The sequence below is a fragment of the Eptesicus fuscus genome, chromosome 23 (genome assembly GCF_027574615.1).
Source record: "Eptesicus fuscus isolate TK198812 chromosome 23, DD_ASM_mEF_20220401, whole genome shotgun sequence".
Taxonomy (NCBI): Eukaryota; Metazoa; Chordata; class Mammalia; order Chiroptera; family Vespertilionidae; genus Eptesicus; species Eptesicus fuscus.
The window spans coordinates 24,818,145-24,841,535 of NC_072495.1; the positions used below are offsets into that span (position 1 = coordinate 24,818,145).

Sequence of the window (23,391 nt, forward strand, 5' to 3'; positions counted from 1 at the left end):
AGGCACCGAGGCCGGAAGCCGGAAGTGAAGCTCGAAAGCCTGCGATGGCCGCTGGCGCACCGTGCTGGCTGCGGGTTTGGTGACTTGGGCGTCAGGGGCTGAGACAACTGGGTTGCCAGGGAGGATCCCCACCGCCATCACCTCACGCTGCCCTCCGAAACCAGGAAACTGAAGCTGCGAGGGCGAAGGCTCAAGGTGTTTTGTTCACGCTTTCCCCAGCGCCTTAGTGCCCCGCAACTAGGAGGCTCTCTGCCAAGTATTTGTTGAATAAATCGGTCTTTTGCCCAAGATAACACCAGAGTGGGGTAGTGGAGAGCCCTGGCCGGGTAGCTCAACTGGTTAGAGCACAGACAAGAATCAACCAATGAATGCATCAACAAATCGGTGTTTCTAAAATCAATAAATTACAAATATTTTAAAGTGTGTGGCGGTGTGAAGATTTGGACCCCTGTGAATTTGCCTCCACAACCTGGGTGCTTAACCATCATATTCACCCTAACATCCCACACTACTGAGGGGAGCGAGCCAGGGAGGGCAGTAACCCCATCTTACACGTGTTTTTCCCACAAGTGCATCAGCAGGGGAGGCATGTGTGGCAGTCTTGAAAATACAGAGACCTAAAGTAACTACAAAAGATGGTCTGAAAATTAAATATTTAACTAAAAACAGTTTATAGTGGGCAGTCATGTCCTAGGCCGATATTTTCCCTGACAAAGATCAACTTAGATCTTTCCTGAGCCCATTTGCCTTTTTGCCTCTAAGATAACATATCTGTGAGATGTCTGGGTAACTTGTAACTTCCTTCTTTTGCTGGAGCCCCTGGGGCACAACCAAATGTGGTGGTCGCCAGGACAGATACTTCAAATTCCTTCATTATCATGTTAATTGTTCCTGTACCCACCTAAGTATGTGTCCATCATTTTACTTTTTATCCAATCCCAGGGATTTCCCACCGTTTGACTTTATCCCACCTCCTTAATCCGTCACCAATGAATTTCATGTAGCCCACCTACGTCCCTCCTTTGATGGCAATCTATGAATGCAGATGTAGCCCGCCATTCCTTGGAGCATTATCTCAATTCATTGAGGTTCTGCTTCCCGGCATATGTCGACAGTTTGGCTCAAATAAACTCACTAAAATTCTTTACAGGTTTCAATGGTTTTTTTCGTTATCAGCAGTTTCCTATTTTAGGCCCCATTTGCCCAGGCAGTTGCAGTTCTAATGCATCATTTTCACAGCGTCAGATGTTTTCTACCCCTGGTAGGAATTGCACGGGCAGGTTCAGGACTTGGGTATAAAACCTTACCTGGAGGTAGAAACACTGATGCCCGGAATCCCCGGTTACACTTCCTTCCGCCATGGGGGAGGCCCTCTTTGAGAGTAGCTCAGGAAGCACAGTACCGTACCATGAAAATCAGCAGTTGGACCCGGGAAGCTGCCCCTGCCTGGGGCACCTACCAGAGTTCCTCGCAGATGATGATAAGACACCATGGTTTATAGTAAACATTTAATTGGTTCCATCAGCAATTCCAGCACAAGGGAGGCAGAATCAACCTACCCAGAGGTTCATGAGGTATGGAGGTCACTACGCAGTGGCCCAGAAGAATGAGAGTTAGGGTGATCAAAGGTGTTGGCGGAAAGGGATGCCGGGTGAGGAAAAGCACAGAACCTGGCCCGATATCTGCCCACAGGAAGGGAAGGGGAGGGCAGGAGACTCCCTGCACAGACGGGCTGCAACTACACATTCAAGTTTTCAACCTCATTGTGTGGAGGTTAAGTGATGAGCCTCTTTCCAGCTGTCTTGTAGTAGGAAACCCTCCCAAGTGGTCTTGTCACCTCTGTGCTATCTACTTCCCCCCATTCTGTATTCCAAGTTCTGCAGTTCAAACCCAGGTTCTGAATTCTAAGTTCTACCTTCTGGGTTCCTGGTTCGTTCTTTCTTTTTTTTAAATTTTTATTGCGTTTTCTTACAGAGTGGAAGAGAGAGGGATAGAGAGTCAGAAACATCAATGAGAGAAAAACATCGATCATGCCGAAACCGGTTTCGCTCAGTGGATAGAGCATCGGCCTGCAGACTGAAGGGTCCCGGGTTCGATTCCGGTCAAGGGCATGTACCTTGGTTGCGGAGGCAGCTGGTTGATGTTTCTCTCTCATCAATGTTTCTAACTCTCTATCCCTCTCCCTTCCTCTCTGTAAAAAATCAATAAAATATATTTAAAAACAAACAAACAAACAAAAACAACAAAAAAAACACATCGATCAGCTGCCTCCCGCACACCCCCCACTGGGGATGTGCCCGAAACCAAGGCACATGCCCCTGACCGGAATCGAACCTGGGACCCTTCAGTCCGCAGGCCGACGCTCTATCCACTGAGCCAAACTGGTTAGGGCATGGGTTCCTGGTTCTTGTCCTGTTCCATTCTGTTTCCTGCCCCCAGATCCTTTCCAGCTCCATTTCCCCAGCCTTTCTGGGTTAATTAGGTGGACCTCCTGCTGACTTTGCTAACTTGAGGATTTTCCTTTACTTCTTGCAATTCTAGGCAGTTCTAGGCTTTTCCCCAGCAGGAGGGGCGTGGTTCAGACTGTCCAGCAAGTGGATGGCCAGTGGAGACCAGGGAATTTCCCCGAGAGCCGGGTCTGCTTTGACCTGTTCCCTTCCCACCCCACCTCTAACCCCTAGACACACTACCTTTTGTGTAACTAAAGCTAAACTGTTGTTTTCCATGGTGATACTTGGGGACTGGTGGCCTCGAGATGAGGAATTTTAGGGGAGGGGGAGGGAATGTAGGAAGACATAAAAGGTTGTGTTCTTCATTCAAAGAAATTAAAAACTGCTTCCAGAACAGGGGAAGGGATGGGCAGGGCAGGCGGAGCTGCAAAGTCCTCAGACCTCTGTCATCCTCAGCTCCCCGTTGTCTGAGCTGAGCACCAGCCCCCAGAGTCCTTCCCGATCAGAGAGAAAACAAGACAGCTGGCCTGGGAGCCCCTCTGTCCGTGGCTGCCCTGAGAGAGAAGGGCAGTGAGGCGGCGGCGGCAGCATCACTGGAGAGGCGAGATCTTCAAAGGGATCATGATCCGAGACTCCATGTGCCGCACCAGGGGGACTGCGGAGAGAGGCAGAGGTCACAGAGGTGAATGAGGCCAGCGCACCCAGGACACTGGCTTCTGAAGGGGGAGGAGGCCTGGGATGCTGAGACAGGAAATGCCCCCTTGTCCTTCTGGAATGGCCCAGGGAGAGAGCACCGGGTCTTCCAAACTGTGGGAGAAGGGAGGACTTAGGTGGTGATGAAATGCAACATGTAAACGCTTGTCCTGATCATACATTTATTTTCCTGGGTTTGTGAAAACAAAAGAAAACAAAACAACAACAAAAAAACTAGCCAAGTAAAAAGTGCTTTCACAGATACTATTGCTTAGGACCGTGGTCGGCAAACTGAGGCTCTCGAGCCATATACAGCTCTTTGGCCCCTTGAGTGCGGCTCTTCCACAAAATACCACGGCCTGGGCGAGTCTATTTTGAAGAAGTGGTGTTAGAAGTTTAAGTTTAAAAAATTTGGCTCTGTTGACTCATGAGTTAACCGACCACTGGTCTAGAGCACTCACGGAGGCCTGCCTGGACCATGTGCAGTGAGCCACCAGATGGAACCCCAATAACTCATGGTCTTCAAAGCAAGCTCCACATCGCTGGAGGCCAAGGGAGGCTGGAGTCCACCCTCACACAGGGCTCCTCGCAGGTGACCTCCAAGGGCCTACTGCCTCCCGCCCCCCCCCCCCCCGCAAGAAGGGACTCACCTGTGTAGTAGACATTTTCGTCCCACCCCCTCTTCCTCCACGCTGCATTTCTGGTCTCTTCCCGAGACTGCAGGTCTTTGTAGGCTATGGGAAGGAAAGGCATTGCCTCATTCCTTGGGCACACAGGACTGGCTCTCCCCGCACTGCCCCTGGGGGGGGGGGTGCCCAGCCTACCCCAGAGATGGTGCACCACGTAGAGCTCCCCTATCTGCGAGAAGAAGCCGCCCACCGCCTCCTGGTTCTCTTGTCGGTACTTGATGGCCCGGGCCCTGCACGGCAGAGGAGTGTTGGGGAGGCGCCAGGGCCGGTGGGTACAGAGGCCCCCCCCTCCCCCGAGGTGTCTCCAGGCTGATTTCTCTGCTCCACCCCGAGGGAGAAGCCGGAGGCCCCCAGCTCTCGAGATGGTCGGGGATTGGGGTGACGGAAGTGAGCTGCGGGCTGGGTGGTTCCAGGGGATCCTCTAGAACAGTGATGGCGAACCTATGACACGCGTGTCAGCACTGACACGCGTAGCCATTTCTGATGACACGCGGCCCAGCGGCCGCATGCTGAGGATGAAACGTTTGCGAAATAATGTTTTTTCCTCAAAGTGACACACTACCCGAGTTATGCTCAGTTTTTTGGAGAAGTTTGACACACCAAGCTCAAAAGGTTGCCCGTCACTGCTCTAGAAGATGCTCACCTCCTGGTTGCATCCCCCCCACTGGATCCACGAGGGGCAGCGGTTGCAGGGTTCCCTGCCATTTGGCCCCGGGGCAAGGTGGTACCCCAGGGACCTTGGCAGGGCAGGTGGGCAGGGTCTCCCCAACCCGAGCCCCCAGCACTGCCACTCACCAATTGTTCCCCCACTCGATCATGGTTCCTGGCTGAAAGAGAACCAGGAGAGAATCCAATGAGCCCTCCCCTTGGACTCCAGCGTCACAGCTGGGCGAAGACCGGAAACTGTCAGGTCTCCCCAGCTCCGGGGGTCCCGTGGCCTCATTCAGGGGCCCTGACTCCCCACCTGGGTGTGCATGTGCGCACAGGTGCATACCCACCTCCGTGCTGGGCCCAGAGCGGGGGAGCGGCCAGAACCCCCATCTCAGTGCTGGGGCCCCCACCTCGGGGCGGGCCCCTTGCAGCTGCACTGCAGCAGGGAAAGCGGGAGCAGGCGGGGACCGGGCGGGGGGAAGGCACCTTGAGCTTGTAGGTCCTCAGCTCGTAGATGTTGGGACCTGCGCGGGGCTGCGGCTCATTCCAGAAGCTGAACTCCAGAAGCATCTGGTTCCTCCTGGACAGCAGCATCTGGCTCCGCTCCTTCCGGAACTCCAGGTACTCCTGCGGGCGCCGGGGTCAGGGCAGGGCAGCCGGGGAGCACGACCCCCCGACCCCACACCCTGCAGCGGGGCCCACGGGGCGGAGGAGGCAGCCCCCAGCACAGGCTGGGCGGGAACCAATACGCGGAGAGGTTTGCCGAGCGCACATCGACGCACCTTGTTGTTTTTGAGCTTGTTCATGCAGTCCATGAGGGCGGGGTAGCCGCCGGAGAAGCGCCACAGGTGCACTGTTGTGGGGTGATGAGAGGTTCGGGTCAGGGGGCCCCTGGGACCCTGGCCTGCTTGTCCCCAAATTGGCTAAGCATGTATGTAGGGGGGTGGCCTCCAGCCTGGTTCTCTGTAGCACCAGGACCCTTTGCCTTGGGGGAGGGGGGGCGCGGATAGAGGGGGGCAGTGCTGGGCAGGGCATGACCCCAGACACAAGCTTAGAAGACCTAGGTTGGAGCCCCAGCTCTGCCAGGTGGCCTTTGACCCCTCCAGGCTTCAATGTCCTCATCTTTTTTTTTCTCTTTTTTAAATTTTTAATATATTTTTTATTGATTTCAGAGAGGAAAGGAGAGAAAAAGAGAGATAGAAACATCAATGATGAGAGGGAATCATTGATCGGTTGCCTCCTGCACGCCCCCCACTGGGAACTGAGCCCGAAACCCGGGCATGTGCCCTTGATCGGAATCGAACCCGGGACCCTTCAGTGCGCAGGCTGACGCTCTATCCACTGGGCAAAACCGGCCAGGGCCCCCCTCGTCTTTGGAAGGGACGTGGCACTGCCCACACCTTGGTTTCAAACCTCTGGGCTCCAGACCTCTGTGGTTTTAAGCCGCCTAGTGTTGGAACTCTGTCACCGCAGCCCTGGGAGACGAAGAAGCAAAGAACGAGAACAGTCTTCCCATCCCTGGGAGAACAGCTGGGACAAGGGGGGAAAGCTCCCCAAAGGCCCATGGGACAGGCGGCACTGAGGGCAGCGGGCTCACCAGCTTCCAAAACGCGGGTCCCCATCCCCAGCCTGCCCCTCACCTGCCTTTGGACTCCCATCTGTGCCTCGACTGTCCCATCGGCCAAACTGTCTGACCCTATGGTTTGTTTAAAGGCCCTTCCCCAGGGGACACGGCGAAAGTACTTTATGGATGGAAGGCTACCAAGACCAGGGATGCTGACCTGGGGAAGAGGGATGATGTTAATACAGGGGGGGGCGGGGGGAAGGACTACCAACAGGAAGAAGTTACAGGCAGGGCATTCTAGATTCACGAGAAGAAATAAATGTCTAACCAGGAAAGTGGTTCTTCTAGAAGAAGGATCAGTGGTTCTTACAAATTCATTAAAATGTAGATTCCCAGCCCTAACCAGTTTGGCTCAGTGGATAGAGCGTCGGCCTGCAGACTGAAGGGTCCCAGGTTCGATTCCGGTCAAGGGCATGTACCTTGGTTGTGGGCACATCCCCAGTGTGGGGTGTACAGGAGGTAGCTGATCGATGTTTCTCTCTCATTGATGTTTCTCTCTCTCTCTCTTCCTCTCCTTCCTCTCTGAAATCAATAAAAATACACTAAAAAAAGAGAGAATTTATCTGCACAGCACAGACTTTTTTAAAAGACACCATTGTCACCCAGCTAGCGTGGCTCAGTGAGCATCAACCTATGAACCTGGAGGTCACGGCTGCCTGGGTTGCAGGCTCGATCCCCAGTGTGGGTTGTGCAGGAGGCAGCCAGTCAATGATTCTCTCTCATCATGGATGTTTCTATCTCTCTCTCCCTTCTTTTCTGAAATCATTAAAAAAAAAAAAAAAAAAAAGACACAATTATCAGGACTATGAAAGAATGAGATAAGCTGGCTTAAAAGGTAGTGAGCTCCCCATTGCTGGGAGAGTTCAAGGGAAGCGTAGAGAACCTTCTATCAGGGTAGCTCAGAGGCACTCCCTGTGCTGTGTAGAGTCTAAATCAGCCCCGTACAAAAGGACTTTCTCCTGCGATGCAGATGTTCTATAGCCGTGCTGTCCGACATGGTAGCCACGAATCACCTGTGGCTTGAAATGTGGCTTGTGTGACTGAGGACTGAATTTCTCATTTCATTTCATTTCACCTAATTTTGCCTTCAATAGCTACATGTGGTTAGTGGCTACCTTCCCGGACAGTAGAGATCTCAAGGCCAAAGCCCCTTTGAGTGGCTGAACCGCTAGAGTCAACCAAATCCATGGGTGGCCCCTACCACCTGGTGCCAACTGAGGTGGGTGAGTAGGGGTGGGATGGGGCATGCTGGGGGGGGGGGGCAAGGAACCAGCTCAGACAAGAGCCCCTGTGTGTCCCACAAATACGTGCCACACACTGGGGATTCGGTGATGAAGACAGACAGACACGGGGGGCCCCCGCCTTCCCAGGACTCACCACCGACAAGGGGAGGCAGACAAGTACACCACAGGGTGCACCATCAGGGCAGAGAAGAGGCAAGTCTTAGGTGCTGGGGGAGCCAGGGGAGAGGCCTGGCTCAGCTTGGGTGGAAGCAATCAGGGAGGCCTCCAGGAGGAGGTGATGTCTATCTCAAAATAAAAGTCGAGTAGAGGAGTAAACCAGGGAAAGTGAGCAAGGAGAACAGTGTGGAAGTAGAGGGTGAAACTGTCGCAGGCGGGAGAGCACAGGGAGCAAGGGGGGTGTGGAGAGACGAGGCCAGAGGCTGGGCAGGAAAGGATCGCAGAGGCTCATGGGCCACCCCCAGGGCAGAGGGGAGCCCCTACAGGTGTCTGAGCAGGGGAGCGAGTCGATGAGGATTGCATTTAGAAAGACCACTCTGGCCTGGCTGGTGTGGCTCCGTGGTTGAGCACCGACCTAGGAACCAGGAGATCACGGTTTGATTCCTGGTCAGGGCACATGCCCGGGTTGCGGGCTCGATCCCCATCAGGGTGTGTACAGGAGGCAGCCAATCCATGATTCTCTCTCATCATTGATGATTCTATCTCTCTCTCTCCCTCTCCCTTCCTCTCTGAAATCAATAACAATATATTAAAAAAAAAAAAAAAAAGGAGAAAGAAAGAAAGAAGAAAGCCCGCTCTGTGTGCTGCTGTAGAGGGCGCGGAGGGCAGCCAGGTGTCAGAGGTGCCGGGGGCTGGGTGGGCGGCCGTGGTGCTGGAGAGGGGGGCACCTCACCTGCCTGGTCCTGCTCCCCATACCACGTGTTCCAGTTGCCCACGAGCGAGCAGGGGTAGTCCTCATCCAGGTGCAGCTTGGGCAGCACGGCCTCCCTGTGGGAGGGGCACAGGGATGGGGGAGGGCTCACACCAGCCACGTCGCACCCTGAGGGAAGGGATTCCACTCAGGCCCTCGGGGCTGGGGGTCAGCCGCCCCGTCTCTAAGATGCAGATGCCGGACAAGACATCCTTAGGACGCGCGGCTCTGACGTGGACACCCCTGGGTTTCCGCAAGGAGAACGGGGCTGGGATGTGGCCCCCACCCCAAGAGGCCCTGGGACAGGCGGATGGAGGGAGATGCTCACGTCAGGCTGTTGTAGGCATCCAGACACTCGGGCTTCACATTGTGAACTGCGAGAGAGGACAGAGAGTGAGAGGTGAAGCAGGGGGGGGGGGGGTGTCCACGGGGAGCTCCGGTGCGGGGAGCCTCAGAGGGCCAGGGCTCCCGGGACAGCTCAGAATCCCCCAGCCCCTCACCCCCAGGCTGAAGCCTTGTGTGGAGGGGCGGGCTGGCGGGCGCAGCAGCCACTCACACTGGATTTTGTAGAGGTTGCTGGTCTCCTTCTTGGACAGGAGGGTGGAGTGAGCGTCCTTCCGGGGGTCCACCTTATGGACGAAGAGCGAGCGGAACCAGCTGCCTTCATTGTCCTTGGAATAGAAGCTGCGGGACAAAGGAGCTCAGAAGGACGCGCGGGTACGGGGAGCCTCAGCCCTTCCTCGGGCTCCGAGGCCCCGCTCCCCGAGGCCGGTGACCCACATTCTGGGAACGGGGCCACGGGATCCCATGGCAGCTCCAGAACGGTACACGTCGCTGGAGCCGGCTGAGCAGACCCGGTCCCTTCTGCAGGGTTCCCGGCACCCAGTTTGCTTCCTGAATCTCTGACGAGCCTCAAGAGGCCCAGAGAGGCAGCCCCACCTCCCATCTCTCCCTCCAGCCTCCCTGCCTCCACGTCACCCCCTTCCAAGAGGTTCTCCATGGGGGCCACACAACTGCAGCCCCTTTCCCGGAGGCAAACCAAACCCAAACCCCCCTACTGCACATCCAAAGTCCTAAGAGCCCAGCCTATACCATCAGCCTCCCCCCAAGTGTGTACCCCTCTCCCGGATGCTCCGCCCTGAACACACCAGGCTCTCCCACTCTGTGCTTTCTTCGTAGTTCTGTCCCCTCTGACGAGAACGCTGCACTCCCCCTCCTTCCCAGCGCTCACACGACACCTGGCCTGCGCCCCTTCCAGCCCCCACAAATGGATGGCCAGAGACGAATAAGCTTTGTCCCTGAGGAGGTCCCAGCTGCTGGAAGCAACGAGCCTTGGGACACAATGACAGCTGGAAGTCTCTGGCAGAGCCTGAACTTAGCCTCTGGCAATCTGGGAGGGCTCTCCAGAGGAGGTGATCTAGCCAGTGTCCAAATCTCCAGGGTAAAAAGCATAGCAAAGCGAGATTCATTCATCCAGCCAACACTTAATTGACAGATATCTGCCTTGTGTACCTCCTTAGGGTGCTGTGAGAATGAATGAATGAATGAATGAATGAATGAACCAACGAACGAATACTGTGCCTTGTTCAGAGTAGAGGGACCTGTTACCAGGTCCTGCCAGACCATAACTGCATTCCCCACACAGTCCCAGCAGCTTCTGGCCAGGCCCGGGAAGCAAGTCTCCCACGGCATGATTTCCGGCAGTGGGAACCCTGTCAGCAAGTCCTCCCCTTTTTCGAGCCTTTTCTGTGGCTAGAATAAATGTCTTATGAGTTCAAAGCATTACAGTCGCCCGCCCCCCACCACCCACCACAAAAAAAATATGGAGCAGCCACTGGGACAGATGAAATTGAAAAAGCACCTTAAGCCCTGGCCGGGTGACTCGGTTGGTTGGAGTGTTGTCCTGCACATCAAAAAGTGGCAGGTTTGATTTCTGGTCAGGGCACATACCCAAGCTGTGGGTTCGATCCCCGGTCAGGGTGCATTACCGGAGGCAGCTGGATTGGTGTGTCTCTCTCTCTCCCTTCCTCTCTCTCTAAAAACAAAACAAAACATGATGTGTGTGGTGTTTTTTGTTTTTTTTTTTAAGTATCTTAAAATGGTGATACATGTGTATGAGCACAGAGAAAGGTAAGGATTATCCCAAACTGTTAATATTGATTACCTGGAAGAGGGGTGAGGGAGATGGTTAAAGTTTTCTTTATTCGTCATCCTATATAATAAAAGGCCAGCGACCATAACGGCGTAACGACCAGAATGACCGATCAACCAGTCGCTATGAGGTGCACTGAACACCTCTCGGTCCCTCCCCACAGCCCGCAGGCTCTGATTGCTGGATGGTGAACAGGGAACCATGGGGAACGGAACCACGGGGAACTGAGGTGGGTGGTGGCGGGGTGGGACTGGGGACTGGCGAGCAGGCAGAAGATGGCCCTGATTGCAGGCTAGGCCTAGGGACCCTACCCGCACACAATTTCGTGCGCTGAGCCTCCAGTAATTCATAAAACTAAAAAAATTGTTTTTTTAAGTGTTTCTGGATTCATAGGCCTTCTGTCCTTGTGCATATATTGGCTTCATTAACAAACCCCAAAAAGACAATTATCACCAGATGGGTGTTGGACCAGAATAAGGGAGCTGCGCTGTTGATAACACTTGCCGAGGACGTCCGCTGTGCCAGGGAATCTGTGACCGACGTTTTAGTAGCGTGATCCCACGGAAGCTGTGGAATGATGTTACCGTGTTGATACTCTGAGTGTCCCCGTGTCCCACACGAGGAAAGAGAAGGCCAGGGCGTTGAAGGAACTTGCCCGAGGTCACGTGGCGAGTCAGGGGCCAAACTCTCAGGCAGGGACCACGCCAGAGCTCTTTCCTCGGGTCAGGCGCCGACCCGGAGAGCGCCAAGTAGATACCGCGAAGAACCAGGGGAGTTTCAACAAAGCCACTGGCCCAGCGGACGCGTCCCTGGAAGGGGCGGTGGCAGGGAGAGGATCAGCTCCTCCAGTTTGCCAACCAAGACCTTTGCTCCAAAACTGGGCTCCAAGTCACTGATTAACACCAGCACTGACCAAGATCAACAGCCAGGCGGCCGGCCCTGGAGTGGAAGGCAGGTCCAGGAGCTCTCCTGGGCTCCCCCGTCTTCCCGACGCCCTCCGATCTCTCCTGCCTACGGGCTTCCGTTTCCCCACGTGTCTAAGGAGCGAAGAGCTTTCCCCCAGGTAAAACCCAGCAAGGGGCCTGGCCAGGATCCTAGGGCAGCGTCTGACCTGGAACCCAGCATCCTCAGGCTCACATTTCCAAGTTCATTTTCTCAGCGAAATCACAACATTCTCTTGCCCTTGAACTCCTCTTGAGCGCTCTCACCTTTCTCTCTGTTTTTCCACAGCTCCTTCTAACACATACCTTTTTAAAAATATCTCTATATATACACACTGAGTGGCCACATTATGATGATCTCTGAACGCATAATAATCTGGCCACTCAGTGTATATCCTATATAACAAAAGGCTAATATGCAAATTGTCCCCTGGACCAGGAGTTTGACCAGCAGGCCAGCCGGCCAACAGCCCATGCCCCCTCCCCCTGGCCAGGCTGGCCGGACCCCACCCATGCACGAATTCATGCACCGGACCTCTAATATACATATATATATATATATACATACACACACTGAGTGGCCAGATTATTATATATACACACACACACATAATCTGGCCACTCAGTATGTGTGTGTATATATCTATATATATACATATATATATATATTATTGAATTCAGAGAGCAAGGGAGAGGAGGAGAGAGAGAGAAACATCAATGATGAGAATCACTGATGGGCTGCCTCCTGCACGCCCCACCCTGGGGATCGAGTCCACAACCCAGGTATGTGCACTGACTGGGAATCGAACCTGTGACCTCCTGATTCATAGGTCGACACTCCACCACTGAGCCATGCCGGCCGGGCTAACACATACCTTTTGTTTGTTTATTATGTGCCTTGTTTACTGATTCCCTGCTAGAAGCAGCACCATGAAGACAGGGATGCTGCCTGTCCTGCCTGGCCCTGCTCTCTCCCCAGAGCCCAGAACAGGGCTGGGCACGTGGCGCACGCTCAGTCCGTGATTGGGGCACAAAAGGAGAGGTCGGGAAGCTCAGACAGAGCTGCAAGGAAATGGTGAAAGGTGGAAGGCAAGAAAGGGTGGCCCTTGCCGAAACCGGTTTGGCTCAGTGGATGGAGCGTTGGCCTGCGGACTCAAGGGTCCCAGGTTCGATTCCGGTCAAGGGCATGTACCTTGATTGCGGGCACATCCCCAGTGGGGGGTGTGCAGGAGGCAGCTGATCGATGTTTCTCTCTCATCGATGTTTCTGACTCTCTATCCCTCTCCCTTCCTCTCTGTAAAAAAATCAATAAAATATATTAAAAAAAGAAAAAGAAAAAAAAGAAAGGGTGGCCCTTGGCTCAGAGCATGGACACAGGGCTCAGGGGCCCTTTCCCCCCCCACCCCCAGCAGCAGAATGAGTGCTTTCAGAGCACAGGTTCTGGACAAACGGGGGTTCTCATCCCAGCTCGGCTTCATCTCTCTGAGCCTCACAGTCCTCATCTGGAAAACGGGGGCAAAAGGACGGGCCTTTTAGAGAAAGGGTTTGCACAGCTGTGGCGGCCAGGAGCACCGTTCCTACCGAAACTCCTAACTGATCTCCGGGCTCCCCCTCTTTGACCCCCCTTTTCCTAACCTGCCCCTCAATTGTTGTCAGGCGCCACTTTGGTGATGCCATTCCTCTGCTCAAGTCTTCCATGCCCCGGCGCGTGCCTTCCCCCTCCCCCCCCCCCCCACTGCCTACAAAACAAAGGCTTGGGATTCCAGCTCTCATCCACTTTGCCAAGCTTTCCAGAGCCAATTCCCATTTGAATGGGATAACCACAGAGCCAGGATTCCCCATCCCAGTGGGTCTCAAGTTCCCTGAGAAATTCTCAGGCCCAGACCATTGCACCAGCCTCTCTGGGAATGGGCCTAGCCATCCGGGTTTTAGCGAGCCCACCAGGGGATGCTGATGCGCACTCCAGTCTGAGGATCACTGCTCCACATCGGTCCCAATGTAGTATCATTATTTCTTACGCCATCTCGGTAAACCATCCCAGACTCGTCTAAGGTTCTGTTATCAAAACTCTTCCAAGAATGCCTCTTAGGCCTCGAAAAACACAACACAGCTTTGTCCAACCTGCGGGAAGGATCAGCCCCTCCCACAAAAACACCTCTCCTATTTCCCCCTCAGCCCTGCCATCCTTTTCCTCTGACTACGTCTCGTCTCCCCAAACACAATGGATGTCCTTCTACCCGCCCCCCCACATACCTAGCGCAGTGCCTCTGGCATGAGAACAGCCCCATGTATGTCCCAGGTGAGGACTTTTCAGTAAGGACACATTTGCCCTCTACATAGGTACCAAGAGTCTGATGCCTCCCCCTCCCTCGCCCTCCCCGGCATCAGGAAACGGCTCCAGAACGTTTCATTTATTCGCTAGGAAGCAGGGGTCTAGGCACACGCTGAAACACTCCTGTTTCGAGTTGGCCGACTCTGGAAAGGGCCCTATTTCTGCTTCCCGTCCCAGTAGCAGTAAGACAGACCAGAGCGAACCCCGAAGTCCTGTCCACAGGATCACTGGTCCAGCAGCAATAATGGCTGTTTACTGAGCACTTACTCTGTGCCAAGACGGAATCCTCACAATGTGTTTTTTGAAAAACACGAGGCTCCCATGCTCCTGTGTGGCCTCTGGATGTTTGCCACGCAAACGGCTTCTACCACCCACGGATTCTGTAACCCAGCCTTCCATCTCTTCAGCTGGCAAACAGGACGATCTCCCCAAGGCCCTTTCCGGCCTATTAGGAGGGGCTCATGCAGAAACTGCCCGAGGCATCGCCTGGAGCAAGGGGCAAGACCTTCCATCCCCAGGGGCTAGCAGCCTCCCCTCACGGCCCTTTTAATCTTAACCACTCTATGAGATATGTACTATTTTACCACTCCCATTTGACAGATGAGATAGCTGAGATTCCAAGAGGCCAGATGACTCGCCCAAGGTCACCCCACCAAGAAAGGCTGAAGGTAGCAGGGTCTTCCCATGCTATCAGCTTTCTCCCCCAAGTATTGGGCAGTCGGGTGGGGGCACATGCCGGCTCCTCTTTGCCAGCTGCCCCAAAGCCCCACTGCACAGCGCTCTGACATCTCAAGGCCCACGTTGGGCGAGGTCTAGGCGGGGGCAGCTTGGGCCGGGGCAGTTGGGCAGGAAGGAACCCTGCCTCCTTGCCACAGGGCGGACCGGGGTCCTCACTGCTAACCAAATGTGCTTGCGCACACGCTGTCCTGAACCCTGGGCCAGGGGTTGGGGAAACAGAAAAACGAGGTGAGGGTCTAGCAGGGGAGACAGGCAAGCGTGGACAGGGTGTGTGTGCAGCGATGGGGGAAGTACAGGGCGCTGGGGACGGAGGAAGGAGGGGAGGCGCAGGGCCAATCGGGGAGGCGCTGGCCCAGAGCAGGGCGCACACCAAAGCTCAGGCCCGGGGGGCAGGGTCCAGCCAGCCGTCCTCTCCCAGGAGGCACCGGGCGTCAGGAGACCAGGGTCCAGGCCCAGCGCTGCCCCGGAACAGCAGGGGGAGTGAGTGACCTTGGGCAATTCCCACCCACCCCCAGGCCCCCTTTGCCCCACCTGCCCTGTTCAGGGTTGGGGAGCAAGGGGTCTGTGCAGCCGTGGCTCTTGGGGATGCTCCATTGCTCCCCCCAGAATTCCAGAGGGAGAAGTTGCCTCTCCCAGGAGCCCCCAATGGATGCTTCCTAACAGTCACCGCAAAGGCCGGGGGGGGGGGGGGGGGGGCTGAGGCCACTCCTCCTGCCTCCCCTGCTCCAGGGCCCAGGACCGGGCCCTCCCATTCACCCCATCTTTCATCCTCTGCCCAGAGAGCCAGGCACCCCCTGGAACAAAGACCCTGCGCGTACCATCTCCCCCATTCTTGCTCAGGGCTCCACCCCAGGCCTGCATTTTGCCCCCCGCCTCCAACCCATAGATTCCAAGCCGGAGTCTCTGCGCATTCCCCACGCCCAGGCCCTGCACCCCCGCCCCGCACCCCGCCGCCCCCCTGCCCGGCCCGGCTCTCACCGCGCCGCAGCCGCAGCCGCCACCTCCGCGCGGCGGGGCCCGGGGCCCCCCAGCAGCCGCGCCGCCGCAGAGATGCTGCTCAGCCGCGGAGCCATGTTGGCGGAGGGCAGGCTGCAGGGAGACCCCGCCCCCGAGCCCGGCGGCGGCCGAGCGTAAAGAAGCCCCGCCTCCTCCGGGTACCCCGCCTCCTTCCGCCGTAACCCCCCGATTCCGCTGTGGCTGGGTGGGAGGAAGTGGCGGTTCTGTTCCTCTGAACTCCCGCGCGCTGCCACCGACTTGCTCTGTGACCTTAAGAAAGCCCTTTCCCCACTCCGGCCTCAGTGTCCACTTCAATGAAATGGGAGCGTTGAACCATGAGATGAGGAATTCTTTTTAAAAAATATATATTTTATTGATTTTTTACAGAGAGGAAGGGAGAGGGATAGTTAGAAACATCGATGAGAGAGAAACATCGATCAGCTGCCTCCAGCACACCCCCTACTGGGGATGTGCCCGCAACCAAGGTACATGCCCTTGACCCGAATCGAACCTGGGACCCCTCAGTCCGCAGGCCGACGGCTCTATCCACTGAGCCAAACCGGCCAGGGCAGAGATGAGGAATTCTTAGCTGGGCATGGACGGATGAGCATCAGAGTGAGCACCCAGAAATGGTGCGTTTTTCTGGGGTCGAGGGGCGCCACGGGCAGTGTTTATCTTCACTGTCAAAGACACATACCCCCTCACAATGTAAGACTGGTGGACCAGGCTCAGGGCCGCGCCATCTCCCCATCACCTCCTTGACTCTTCCCATCCGCCTTTACCATCTCCTCCTGCGTCTCCTGGGCCCCCCTGCCCTCCTCCTGCCCCGCCCAGCTCCTTGGTCTGCTCTGCAAAGGAACCCCTGCTCTGCCGCAACCCCCCAGCATCACAGACCTCAGCAGAAGCAGAGAGCCTGCAGACGCCACACAAGGGGCCAGGGGCTTGGTGGCTTCCGGAGGGACATGGAAGCATGCACGCACACCCCCCAGATGCGTGCCCACCGCAGGCAGGTGGCTCCGGGCTGGTGTGCTTGGAGGGGGGGCGTGGAGGGCAGGCTCTCATTCTGTGATTCCTTCAGCTAGTGCTGCGTCTGCCTGGCTCTGAGACACCAAAGGTGGGCAGGACAGTAAGCCCCCCCCCCCCCCCCCCCGCCCTCTTGGGACTCAAGGCCTGGGCCGGGGAGGCAAAATCAAATCCGCCCTGACTCTGAGCCCCTCCAGGGCAGGCAGGCACCTTCCGCCTCTCTCCCCTCACCGCTCCTGCCGTGACACAAAATATTTACTGGGTAAGTGAGGAATGGAAACAAAAAAAATCTCTGCCAATTGCCACCGAGGCTGGGAGGTATGGGGAGCTATGAGGAGGACTTACAATGAGGGAAGAAGGGAAAAAAGGGAGGTCCCATATAGACTCTGAGGGTCAGTGATGACTTCTATAAGAAAGTGAGGCTCAAACTATGATTCCCCCCCTCCCCGTGATTTCTAAAGTTGCTACAACGCACATGTAGTATATGCATGATTTATTTAAAAAGGATAAACTATATCCTTATGACAAATGGAAAACCTGAATCCATTGCCATAAACAGCCCTGGCCGGTTTGGCCCAGTGGATGGAGCGTCAGCCTGCGGACGGAAGGGTCCTGGGTTCGATTCCAATCAAGGGCACATGCCTGGGTGGCGGGCTTGGTCCCCAGTAGGAGGCATGCAGGATACAGCCGATCCATGAGTCTCTCTCATCGTTGATGTTTTTATCTCTCTCTCTCCCTCTCCCTTCCTCTCTGGAATCAATAAAAACATATTTAAAAAGATAAAGAAGACTGTGGGGGGGGGGAGTGTTAGACACAGCTGGGCCCAGTGGCTCCTTGGGGTGATCAGAGGAGCCACAAGGGGGTAAGCGCCTCCTCCAGTCAGTGTGATCGGGAGTTCCCAGTCACAGCCACTTCCGGGAAAGCCCAGGTGGACATTTGGGGGTGCAGCAAATAGGATGTCACCGGTGTCGTGGGGTGGAGCTGTCCTTCCCTTAGGACCTGAGTGTGGCGGGCACGGGGAGGTGGGCGTGACTGCCCCCTCATCTCACCTCACTGTGGGCCTAAGCCCTGAAGGGTAAGTAGGGAGAGTTTGCCAGGAGCAGGGAGAACCTTAAGCCGAGCAAGCCACGCGTGCCCAGGATGCGAAAGGGCTGCCAGGAGGAAACGGGTCTCGACGGTCCCGCACGATCCCACAGACTTCAAGGGCGGGGGCAGCTTCCCACTCAGAACCAGGAGTGCTTTCCGAACCACGGTGCGGGCAGCCGGGATGACCTGTCCCTGGATATGCCCACCGAGGCTGCACGGCCACGCATTGGCCACGTGATCGAGGGCATTTGGAAGCCACGGGAAGGCGGGACCCTGGGGCAGGGAGACGCTGGCCGTCCTGGTCTCCATGGAGCGTCCTCAGCACATTCTGGGTGTTTCTAGCTGCCTCTGCAGGGAAGGAGGAGGGAGGGCTGGTCTAGGCATTTCCAAAGAGGGTTTTCCCATCTTCCCCCAAGTCCGGCGGGGCATGCTCCCACCCCTGACCCAGAGGGATGTGGGAAATGGGCGTCCCTCGTGGTGTCACGTGAACCACAGCGTGGCCACTCACTTGGAATGCAGCTTGGAGAGCTTCACCCCTACCCCAGCTACAGCGGTCACCTCATTCCAGTTTACCCAACAGTCTTTGTTTCATCACTGAGAGGCCCCCCCTCCCAGAAACCGCCCCGTCCTGGGGAAACCGGGAGGTTTGGTCATCCTGTTATGGAGCGAAGGCGAGTGAATGACCACTGGAGCCCAGACCAAATTAAAATTTAGGGAGCCTTTATTAGCCGGCCGACTGCTCTGCCATTCTCCACGCAGGGAGACCAGAGAGCAGCAGCGACCCTTTGTGTAGGACCGCTTTTAAGCACATTAACCACATCCGGTTTTTGCAGAACAAGTAACCCAAGACGAAACAGTTTTTCCCAAGCAACGTCAGGATCGTGCCAATGACGACCATGTTATTCACAGGGTCATCCTGTTCTCCAGAAAGCTGACAGTGTTCTGTGAAAGAAGGCCTACGTGCTGGGAAGGGGACAGGAGTCCCTATCTCAAGGCCTGGCCTGGTGTCAGCACTGACAACTCTATCTGGGGCACGGTCCACGGCCTCAGTCGTGCTCAAAAATTCCCACTCTCCAACAATCCTAACTGTGGCCCTTTCCCTCTCCTCAGGACACCCCCCGGCCTCCCCCCCCCCCTTCCATCCCAGAATCTTTTCTTGGCTTAGCTAACTCCATTCACCCTGCCTCGCAGTTAACCGAGCAGCTGGTCCGAATGGGTTCTTGCACCACGGACCATGCATTCTGGGCAGCAAACCAGCTAGATGCTGGGCAGTAATTCCACGAATAAGGAACCGGGCCAATTCCAATGGCTGCGGAACAAATCGCCCCCCATCGGAGCAGCTTGAAACAATAAACACGTATTCGATCACACGGTTCCAAATGGGCCAGGGATTCAGGAGCGATGGGTTCGCCGGGCTGGTTCCGGCTCTGGGTCTCCTGCCATGTCACGGTCCAGGTGCGTGCCCGGGCTGTGCGGGTCTGACCGGAGCCGTGGGCCCGGCTTCCTAGGGAGGGTGCTCACCCACCTGGCAAGTGGGTGCTGGCAAGTGAGCGGGCCAGATGCCTCAGTTCCTTGCCACCTGGGCATCTCCGGGCACTGCTTGGAGGTCTCCACCACACAGCAGCTGGCTTCCCCCGATGGGAGGGACCCCAAAGAAAACGAGGTGGAAACTTCAAGCCCTTTTATACCCCGGCCGTGGGAGTCACGCTCCGTCATTGCTGCACATCCCACTGGTGATGCATGCCAGCCCTGCTCAGGGTGGGAAAAGGCTTTACAAGGGTGTGGATACCAACACTTGCCAGTCACAGGGGCCATCCCAGAGGCCGGCGACCACAATTAGGCTTTGCACTAGGCCCAGCTTTCTTTTCTTTCTTTCTTTTTTTTTTTAAAAAAAACAAACATATTTCTTTATTGATTTCAGAGAGGAAGGGAGAAAGAGAGATAGAAATATCAATGATGAGAGAGGATTATTGATTGGCTGCCTCCTGCACACCCCCTACTGGGGATCAAACCTGCAACCCAGGCATGTGCCCTTGGCTGGAATTGAACCTGGGACCCTTTGGTCCGCAGGCTAATGCTCTATCCACTGAGCCAAGCTGGCTAGGGCAGGCCCAACTTTTTTTTTTTTTTTTTTAATATATTTTATTGCTTTTTTTACAGAGAGGAAGGGAGAGGGATAGAGCGCTAGAAACATCGATGAGAGAGAAACATCGATCAGCTGCCCCCTGCACACCTCCCACTGGGGATGTGCCCGCAACCAAGGTACATGCCCTTGACCGGAATTGAACCTGGGACCTTTCAGTCCAGAGGCCGACGCTCTATCCACTGAGCCAAACTGGTTAGGGCAACAGGCCCAACTTTTTAAAAAATATATATTTTTATTGATTTCAGAGAGGGAGAGGAAGAGAGAGATAGAAACTGCAATGATGAGAGTGAATCATTGCTTGGCTGCCTCCTGCATGCCCCCCACTGGGGATCGAGCCCACAACCCGGGCATGTGCCCTTGTCCAGAATCAAACTCGGGACCCTTCAGTCCGCAGGCCGACGCTCTATCCCAGTGGTCAGCAAACTCATCAGTCCACAGAGCCAGATATCAACAGTACAACGATTAACATTTCTTTTGAGAGCCAAAAACCGACTTCTGCGCATGGGCCACGAAGTTTCAATCGCACTGGACGTGCGCGCCCACACGTGGTATTTTGTGGAAGAGTCACACTCACGGGGCCAAAGAGCCGCATGTGGCTCTCGAGCCACAGTTTGCCGACCACTGCTCTATCCACTGAGCCAAACCGGCGAGGGCAGCCCAATTATCAGGCTTGGACTCAGCTCTTCAAGCAATTTTCAACGAGCAGGCCTCGTCAGCACCACTGTGTTCTGGGCTAGGAGCTCTCCCTCCCCTTCCTCTCCGAGGTCCCTTCCTGTCCACCACCGAGTCTACGACATCTCTTTCCCCTGCCCCTGTCCACCCCGCCCCTCCCTGCGGAGAGCTGACCCATCCCTTCTCCCCCTCTTCCTTCCCAAAGCAAGCTGCCCTCCTGGAATCTGCCTCCATCAGTCATGGCCAAGGCCTGTTGCCCAATTTGTGAAATGAAATGAGAGGAGCCGGGGACAAAGACAGATGGGCAGCGCCGGGCGGAGAGGGGTAGGCCGCTTCCTGAGTGTGAAATATGGGCAGCCCTGCCATTACCCATTCTCTAGGACAAATAGATCATCGCAGAACGGGCTGCGGAATAGCCAGGAGACAAATTACCCAGCTCTGGTCGCGTCACCGGCTCCTAACTGATGGGCTTTTAGGCTCGGGCTCGGCCGCTCTCAGAATTGCCTTGCCCGGCTCCTGTGGGACCCCGAACAGGAGGGACCCCAAACAGGAGGGACAGGGGGCAAGACAGCTTTGCTGTCTCAGCGGGGGCATGAGCCACCCCGCCACGTCCCGGCCTGTCTGTGGTTTGCATCCGATGCAGATATGAACGACGCGACTTTGACACGGTGTCACATAAAACCACCAACAAAGTGCCCCTCCACGGTGACATCGGAAATCATACAAACGTCAGGGGAAAAGAAAAAAAAAAAAAAAAAGGAAACATTTTAACTCATTAGGGATGGGGCAATGTCAAAGCGTCTCGGCGGTGGAATGAATTATCAACTGCGTTCATGCTACTGCCACAAGGCGGCGCCACTGTAGCCGGGAAACAAACGACCACATTATGACATTACGGAACACATCACAAAGCTGTTAAGCATACTCTGGATTCTAGCAACTGTTTTTTGTGTGTTTTTTTTTTTTTGTGTGTGGCTATTCAGCTGTCATTTTGCCATTCACTGTCATTATAAACCACTTTAAACAGATATAGTAACATTATCCATGCACTCACAAGGCGGTGATGCTAGCACTGGAAAAGACACTCCCGCGCCAAATGGATATCTTCGGAGTGGATATGAAACACCACGAAGAAGACAGAACTACCTCCACGGCAGGTGATGCTGTTAACTCAGGAGCGTGCTGGAGGGCGTAGATGATGCCGCCAAGATACAAAGCGGCATCAAAAGCAAAGAGATGTGGAAGACGGTGGTAGATGGATGAGCTGTGCGAACGCATTTGATCACTCACTTTACAGGCGTTCCCGTGGGGGAAAGGAGGTTCTGGGAATACAAAGGTTTGAATCATGTGAAGTGTTACCGAAGGCATCCTTGCTGAGAAATGGGACTTCCCGGGACCGCCCGGCGGTCCTGGCATAAATATGGCTCCTGAAGCCGCCTCCTGCAAGGGGAGTGCTGTGGGTTGAATTGTGTCCCGTGAAATATCGAGTCTCTGCCTCCAGTCCCTGGCTCAGAGCTCCTAAAACCCCTGTGGTTCACTAACCGGTGACAGCACTGGGCACAGTTTTTGTTCAAATATTTGGTCTTTCCTTGCCTGCATATGTGCATAACCCATGGATGCAGACAGTGGGGTGGTGAGGGCCTGGGGCGGGGGCGGGGTGAGCTGGAGCGGGTCACGAGGAAAAAAAAGGGGATATCTTTCAACAATAAAGACTTAAAAAACAGCCCTGACCGGTTTGGCTTAGTGGATAGAGCTTCGGCCTGCGGACTGAAGGGTCCCAGGTTCGATTCCGGTCAGGGGCATGTACCTTGGTTGCGGGCACATCCCCAGTAGGGGGTGTGCAGGAGGTGGCTGATTGATGTTTCTCTCTCATCGATGTTTCTCTCTCTATCCCTCTCCCTTCCTCTCTGTAAAAAATCAATAAAATATATATTTTTTAAAAAAGAGCAATCCTCCCCAAAAACCATTTAAAAAAAAACAACACACAAAAAACCCCCCAGAAAGTTATGTCCTAGCATGTTTGGCTCAGTGGATAGAGCGTCGGCCTTGGGACTGAAGGGTCCTGGGTTGGATTCCGGTCAAGGGCGCAGGTACCTGGGTTGCAGGCTGAATCCCTGGCCCTGGTCTGGGGGCTCATGCAGGAGGCAACCAATTGATGTCTCTCTCCCACATGGATGTTTCTCTCTATCTCTTCCCCTTCACTCTCTCTAAAACTCAATGGAAAAATACCTTCCGATGAGGATTAACAACAAAAAAAACCCCAGAAAGTTATGCGCCCCTCCCCAGCTCATACACATCCCGTCACGACCTTGGATAACATTTAAAAAAAACAAATAATACACGTCTACGGTTCGAAAACAGAAATCGCAGAGCACAAAGTGAGAAATGCTTTGATTTGGACCGTTTTTGCATCCACAAAAGCAGCTGTTGCATCGGATTCAACCTCGTTAGTGCCAGCCCGTTCATAGAACTAACGCTTTATAACTAACTCGCTTATATTCCTTTTCAACCCCACGAGGCAGTTCCAACTACAAGCCCCTCCAGTTCATACTTACTTAGTTCTCCTAAAGAGAAGCAGAAGGATCTGGGGGAGAGAGCCGGCAACCTGGGCGGCCTCCAACGTGAGTTAAAAGTGTGGCGAACAGAGGTCGGTATGTGGAATTACGAAAATGCCAAACAGGCTTCTCCGCTGGGGGGCCGACGCACGACCCCCTGGGCGCGTCCCCCTGGGCGCGCTGGATCCGCCAGGGCCTGGGAGGATCCCCGCGCGCGCGCGCCCCGGGGCCAGCCTCTACGACGTGGTTTCCCGGGAAAGGCGGGGCGGGATCCGCCGCCTCAACCAGTCTTGCTAGAGTTCCTAACAAAAGCTTTCGGAGCGACCGACGCGGCAGCCAGTCAACGCCGAGCCCGGGCCCCCGGTGAGAGCGGAACTCCCAATTGGTGGAGCCGTTCGGGAGACGAGGGACGGAGAGGGAAAGTTCTGCCTCCCTGGGAGCCCCGCGCCAATCGCTGCGCCCGAGCGGTGGCCGCTGGTTAGGTTGCGTGGT

At 55.3% G+C, this 23,391-nt stretch overlaps 1 protein-coding gene across 2 annotated transcripts; it reads right to left on the reverse strand.

Moving 5' to 3' along the window:
* Positions 1 to 2,798: 2,798 nt before the first annotated feature.
* Positions 2,799 to 23,001, reverse strand: NIPSNAP1 (nipsnap homolog 1). Of its 2 annotated transcripts, XM_054712630.1 has the most exons (11): positions 22,900 to 23,001; positions 21,399 to 21,666; positions 8,815 to 8,942; positions 8,587 to 8,632; positions 8,241 to 8,335; positions 5,266 to 5,336; positions 4,970 to 5,110; positions 4,628 to 4,659; positions 3,968 to 4,062; positions 3,794 to 3,877; positions 2,799 to 3,105 (listed from the first exon to the last, which is right to left on the reverse strand). In XM_054712630.1, the coding sequence occupies exons 2-11, from the start codon at positions 21,620 to 21,622 to the stop codon at positions 3,041 to 3,043; spliced, it is 981 nt and encodes a 326-aa protein (XP_054568605.1). In that variant the 5' UTR covers positions 21,623 to 21,666; positions 22,900 to 23,001; the 3' UTR covers positions 2,799 to 3,040. The 2 variants fall into 2 exon arrangements, with proteins under 2 accessions (XP_054568605.1, XP_054568606.1); XM_054712631.1 differs by lacking the exons at positions 21,399 to 21,666; positions 22,900 to 23,001 and adding an exon at positions 15,400 to 15,505.
* Positions 23,002 to 23,391: the final 390 nt, after the last annotated feature.

Excerpts from the sequence above, each read along its gene's own strand:
- NIPSNAP1 (XM_054712630.1), bottom strand. The coding sequence starts at position 21,622 with ATGCGTTCGCACAGCTCATCCATCTACCACCGTCTTCCACATCTCTTT. Across the intron at positions 5,337-8,240 it reads TGGGGAGCAGGACCAGGCAG|TGCACCTGTGGCGCTTCTCC; the intron begins GTGAGGTGCCCC and ends ACCCCACAACAG. Across the intron at positions 4,660-4,969 it reads TGAGGACCTACAAGCTCAAG|CCAGGAACCATGATCGAGTG; the intron begins GTGCCTTCCCCC and ends GTTCTCTTTCAG.